Raw genomic sequence first — 6298 nt, 5'->3', positions numbered from 1 at the left:
TATTGATCATTGATCATTTTACTGTTGTAGCTGCTTGTTGTAGCTCCACTGGTTCTCAACCTAGGGGCCAGGCCCCTCCAGAGGGTCATCAGATGATTCACAGGAGAGGAAATATCAAGTGATCGTGTTTTTAATGTAGAATTTTAATCTGAAAAGCAGCGGTTAGAGAAATGTAGCACAGTTAGGGCTAGGGTTAAATTATTATACTACTATTACTACTGTAGTACTGTAAATGTACAACTAACTATGGGTACTGTGTAAAGGTACTGCACTGTACTTGTGTTTGTGTCTTCTCAACCTAGAAACTCTGGTTTCATGTTGTGACTCACTGATTAACAGGAAACCTTTTTTTTTGGAGAAGGGGGTGGGGTGGGGGGGGGGGGGGGGGGGTGTTACATCATGTTGCCACTGTCACACAGTTTAGTAATAAAGGTGTTGTTGTAATTATCATTGTTGTCAGCAGATGCACAGCGATAAAGAAACACTGATTAACAGTTGGACCCATCTGTTCCATTCATTTTAATCTGCAGTTACTGAGTTTCTGTAACACACTCACACACACACACACACACTCACACACACACACACTCTCACACACACACACACACTCAGCGTCCTGACTGTAAATGACACGGGAGCCTGTGAGTCACTGTGATGTCACAGATCTGACGGTCAAACTTAATCCAGAGCTTCAGTTTTCCCAGCAGCCACTGCTCAGGTCACACTGTACGGGTGTGGTGGTGGTGGTGGTGGTGGTGGGGGGGGGGGGGGGGGGTCCAGCAGTTCTTTTACACTGAGTTCATTCATGTCCTCCACTGTAATTTGCATTCTCCAGTTTAATGGAGGTGAATCTGGTCGGAGGGCAGCAGCAGCACAGATTGAATGACCTGAGTTTCTCCTCTGTCGCTCAGACATGTTGCCAAAGTCTCGTCTGGGGAAGCGTTCTCCGCTCGGTGCGTTGGTGAGCTCTGCCTGCCCGGCGGCGGGGACGCCGCAAGCAAACCCGGAGACAGGCGAGGCCAGTGTCACTGTGGCAACGGCAGCAGGACAGCAGGCCGTCAGCAGAGTCAAAGGTCATCCTGGGCTGAAGGTGAGAGGGGAAATCCCAGAGTCGTTTTTCAGTGAAGGGGAAACACTCTGTCTGTCTGACGTGTCTCAGCCCGTCTCACTGAGCTGCCGTGTGTCTCTCTCTCTCTCAGGTGTATTTTCAGTGTGGAAGTGAATCTCCAGGTGTGGTGGATCAGCTGCACCTCCTGCAGAGTGATGTTTCTGCCTGGTCTTCATCTCATCCCTCCTCCTCTTCAGTGCCTCTGTCCATCAGCAGATCTGTCTCCTCCTGCATCGACGTCCCCAGGAGGTCAGGCGTCTTCTTCTCTCTCGTCTGTGTCTCTGTACAGATTTTTAACAATGAACAGATTCTCACTCCGGTCACCTCCTGTTTGCTCTCGTCCTGCAGCCAGAGGAGTCCACAGGAGGTGGATATGGACGAGCTGATGGCGGCGATGGTTCTCAGCAGTTTGTCCTGCAGCCCTCTGCTGCACAGCCCTGCAAACCCAGACCCAGCAGGTACGACAACATCAACAGACAACTACAACAATGTTCTGAGTAGTCAGTCTCGGACCACACCTGAATTCCTGCACAGGTGAAACAGTTGTAGTAAACAGCTTATCTCTGTGTGTCAGCTCCTCCGATGGACTGTGGAGGCAGCGACCTCTCTGACAGCTGCAGCAGCGGCTACTGGAGCGTCGGCCGTGCCAGCGGAAGCCCGGCTCCCTCTCCGCCAATCGCAGAGCCCGACGTCAGCCCGACCACGCCCCCTGACGAAGGCCTGGACATGGAGCTGGAGCAGGTGTTGTTTGACGAGCCGGCGCCACGGAAACGCAGGGTGAGCGGGTTGTTCATGGTCGCCACAGGGTGAATGGAACAGTAACGGGTGAGCGCTGACGGCGTGTTTTCCTCCTGCAGAACTCAGTGAAGGTGGCCTACAGGTGTCTGTGGCCCTCCTGCGGGAAGGTGCTGACGTCAGTGGTGGGAATCAAACGTCACATCAGGACAACACACCTGTGGTAAGACTATTGTAGATTGTATATTTTTGGTTTTATCTTCCAGTAGCATTGCAGTTGACTAAAATAAAACCTGGATCTGTTATTTCTAGGAGACACTTTCTGCCAAGATTAATAAAAACAAAAAAAAAAAGTTTGGAAAGATAAAATGAAACTAGTCATGATAATTCAAAATTTTGACCAGTGAAGTCAGACTCCATCTCTCTAAGTCACACCAGCAGCCAATTAGAGTTAATTAATTGTAAGTGTTCCAATTGAGCACTGTCTGTTTTATCTATAATTAATGTCCATTTCCATACAGCAAACCTCCTGGGATGTCATTAGAAATAAAGCATCACCTTATTTTATATTCTAATATCAATTTATATTTTTGCTACCTGCTTTAGAGAATCGTTTAAATTAAATAATCAGGCAGGAATGTCTGTTTTTGGATAATCATGAAGTGGAATTTCACAATGCAGAAGTATCCAATATTTTCAAAAACATAACGCTGCTGCTTCCAAAACCAGCACACTGATAAGCTCATGTTTTTTTTTTTACTGCTAAAGTTATGAACTGAACTTTGACCTTTGACCTCCCCTCTCACAGCCGCGGCGGTGGCGAACATGAGCGTTGCTCCCGCAGTGAGGAGGATTTTTACTACACTGAGGTCATCCAGAGGGACCAGCAGCAGCAGCGCTTGTCTCCTCCACATTCTCTTGTCTGTGGCCCCGCCCCCATCTCCCCTGGCTCCTCCCCCTCCTCACCTCCCAGCCCTCCCCCTCCTTCCCCTCCATCCCCCTCCTCTCCGACCTGTGGCGCTCTGAGTCACTCTGCCCCCTCCTCCTCCGGCATCTTCCAGCAGGTCCAATCAGAGCACTCCTACCAGGTAGGGCGGGGCTTATCAACGGTGATTGACAGTTACTGTAAAATATGTTAATTTGACAGCTGCTAACGGTTTGAAATAATAAAACACCATATCGAGCTCATGTTAAGTTCATTTCTTTCTTTTGAACTATTATGTCTCATGTATGAAACTGTAAATATTTAAATAAAACTGATATTTTATATTTTTATAGGCTCCACCCCCCAGCCATGTGATCTCAACAGCAGCTTCCAGCACAGCGTCTTGTCGTTGGACGGCCCCGCCCACCACCTGCCACAGTAGACAGGTATACAAACAGCCATCATTTTTATCTGATGTTGTGCCGCAGGGAACAGCGTCTTTTGGCTTTCAGGAGGGTTGGCGCTCGGGAGGAGATCGTTGTGTGAACCTGAACCTGAACCTGAACCTGAACCTTTAAGTGTCGTGATGTGTGAAGTAGTTCTTTCATGTCCCGAATCGCCACAATCAATTCATCAAAAAGATGTTCAAGCAGGTTATCATGACCCATAGTTAGGTTTTGTTGCTAGGCAACATCTAATGGCCATTGTTTAATTGCAACCATGACAACAAAGACAGTCTAATGTTGAGAAAATACTTATTGTAACCCAAATCACCTTTTCCAAAACCTAACCAAGCCATGACCGTCATTATAGTAACCATGGCGACAAAGGTTCCTACGTTGCTCTCAGTACAGTCCGTGTGTTTATTTTAGTAACCGTGACAACCGACGTCCAGTGAGCCTGCCGCTGTTGGAGCGTTAATCTCAGGAGACGCTGCTGTGAGTCGTATCAGAGGGTTGAGAAAAATACGACCTGAGGAGGAAGAGTTGTTGAAACCAAGTCTGGCATCACCAGACCAGCTGTGAACGGGACTTCCAGACTGTTTAATTTAGCAGCGCATGTTGTTATTAAATGCTTGTGGTGTGTAACCTTGTCCTCCTGGTCAGTGTGTATTAAGAGGAGGGAAATAACCATCAGTCATGATAAAAAAAAAGTCCAGAAAACTCTGCAGAGACATCATCTGAGAAGTGAAACTTGAGATTCTCTATAGTTCACTGTCCTGGACTTTCACTGAAATTTGGCATTTTTCACTTATTACTGTACATCCCCTCTCAGCCAAATACCCCCTAAACACACTAACACACACACACACTTCTCCACTTCAGTTCTGTTTTCTCTCAGTCCGAATCCTGTACAGCACTCTATTGTTCATTTCCTCCAGCAGCCCAGAGAAGCCTGTTAAAACTGGTTTTATATGGAGGGGGGTGAAGTGTGTGTGTGTGTGTGTGCGTGCGTGCGCATGCGCTCCTCCCTGATGGTTTTTCTTCAGCAGGAAAATCCCCTCTGATGGTTTGCGGTCACATTTTCCATCATTGTGCTGCGGTGCAGTGCTGCCACCTGCAGGTCCTCAGAGGGAACTGGAGAGTGTTTTCACCCCAGTTATTATGACACAGAACCTCCTCCTTCCTCTGAGGCCACACACACACACACACACACACACACACCTCCAGAGTTTATTCTGCAGCAGACTGACTCTTCTGTGTCCTCCTCAGGGTGTGTCGTTTCGGGTGCGTTCGATCAGTGTAGGAGAGCAGTGGCTGCAGCACCAGAGCGCCCCCTGCAGGTCAGTACTTACACACACACACACACACATTATGTATTTCATAATGTTAACAGTAGTGCTCACTCTCTCTTTCTCTGTCTCTGTGTCAGGAGGATTCGTGGCGAAGCCAAGAAGTGTCGTAAAGTTTACGGCATCGAGCACAGAGACCAGTGGTGCACGGCCTGCCGCTGGAAGAAAGCCTGCCAGCGGTTCCTCGACTGAGCAGAGAGGAGGAGGAGGAGGAGGAGGAAGATGAACAGAGAAGGACTGTTGCGAGGAGCTCAACTTCACCTGGTGGATGTTTTATACTTTTTTATAATCTGAAACCAGAAATTATTTTCTTCATTTTATACTCTTTCTACATTTTCTAGAAGTTAATTTTTTTTTTTTTTTTTAACTTTTTTAACTTTTGAATGTGAATGTGTATTTTGTCATCACACAACCTGTTTCCCTTGGTGCTTTTTGATAACATGATTTTGGGGCAGCGATTCTGTGACCTTTGACCCCCCCATGTTATCTTAACAAAAACCAGCCGGCTGTGTCAGGATGAACACACACTACTTTGACTGCTTGATATAAACTCTCCGCACACGCTTGCGCCTGATTTGTTGAGACTTCACAGCAAACCTGGCAACGCAGAGCCCCAGACGTCCTGGGGCAATAAAAATCAGCAAATTTGTTTATACGTCGGCATCACTGAAGTACAAAATAAAAATCACCTTAATCTTATACGGTCCTGGTCTTGTAGAGATACCCAGTGTCAAAATGTTCTCACATTGTACATATTCCTAAATGAAGTTGTATCAAACAGGTTGTTTTCCAGACCTTTATGAAAATAATGAAGCTGCCATGTGTAATATGTAACTGATAATGCAGATCCAGTGCTGGTGGACTCAAAGTCAGCAATGTTTTTTTTTCTTAAACTTTCTTCTAAGTGCGTCACTACGTCACTGCAGACACATCCTCTGGTTCTTGCTGCACAGCGACCAATTATTTTGCCAAATCAAAGTTGGCTGCAGGTGTTTGATGGAGAAGGCCACAGGAATTCAGAAGCCTCCATCCTGTTTAACCTCTATGAGCAGCTTGTGAACGGTTAATAACTGGTTCAGATCCAAGTGTTTATTATTGTATTAGTTAACACTACCTCCTCCTGTGGACTCACATAGGTGGAGGCTGCTGTATGAAATACTTCACAATAATACTTCCTTCAACTCCTCAGCTTCAGTTAAGACGTTTCTTTTCGTTTGGAAACAGAAGCCATTTCCTCTGATGAAACCACATACAGTATTGATCCAAGACGTCTGTTTAATTAAAAATAATCCACACAAAAACACACAAACATTTATATTTTATAAAGTCTACTTTTTTTCCTAGTGTATTTACACATATATACTGGGCCCATATATCCAATAGAGTCTATTCACAAAGCATTTTTATAAGTCAAAGTCATTTTTGTCGCAGGAACAGGTTTATTTGCAGTAACCTGAGAAAAAGTTGTGTATTTATATTTTATGTCCCGTTTGTTCATGAGCAAGAGACGTATATGTTGATCATTTTATTCGTATCATTTTAAGATGCACTCTTTTATACATGATAAGAAATTCTGGTGTTGTTATAATAAACTGGAAAAAGCTGATGACTTTGCCTCCTGGTTCTGATGGTGTGATAGTTGATAGTTAGATATACTTTATATCATTTATATGATAAAGACAAAGGCCTGACTTCTGGGCTCCACCGTAACAGACCAATCAAAAAGCAGGAAGTTCTC

At 45.6% G+C, this 6298-nt stretch overlaps 1 protein-coding gene across 5 annotated transcripts in view; it reads left to right on the top strand.

The window, feature by feature from the left end:
* znf395a (zinc finger protein 395a) overlaps positions 1-6166 on the top strand; it is a 21543-nt gene extending 15377 nt beyond the window's left edge. For all 5 annotated transcript variants that reach the window (XM_071489859.1, XM_071489861.1, XM_071489862.1 and 2 more), the window contains 9 exons: positions 912-1090; positions 1200-1357; positions 1457-1566; positions 1683-1885; positions 1966-2066; positions 2652-2931; positions 3122-3214; positions 4481-4551; positions 4641-6166. In XM_071489859.1, coding sequence (XP_071345960.1) covers positions 912-1090; positions 1200-1357; positions 1457-1566; positions 1683-1885; positions 1966-2066; positions 2652-2931; positions 3122-3214; positions 4481-4551; positions 4641-4752 — 1307 coding nt within the window. In that variant the 3' untranslated portion in view covers positions 4753-6166. The remainder of the gene's footprint in view (positions 1-911; positions 1091-1199; positions 1358-1456; positions 1567-1682; positions 1886-1965; positions 2067-2651; positions 2932-3121; positions 3215-4480; positions 4552-4640) is intronic.
* The last annotated feature ends 132 nt before the right edge of the window (positions 6167-6298 follow it).

Source organism: Trachinotus anak, unplaced genomic scaffold (genome assembly GCF_046630095.1).
Source record: "Trachinotus anak isolate AG129_WGS33_773 ecotype Australia unplaced genomic scaffold, CSIRO_AGI_Tana_v1 ptg000011l, whole genome shotgun sequence".
In the NCBI taxonomy this organism is placed as follows: domain Eukaryota; kingdom Metazoa; phylum Chordata; class Actinopteri; order Carangiformes; family Carangidae; genus Trachinotus; species Trachinotus anak.
Note: the sequence above shows the minus strand (reverse complement) of the source record. Positions and strands in the feature narration are given on the sequence as shown.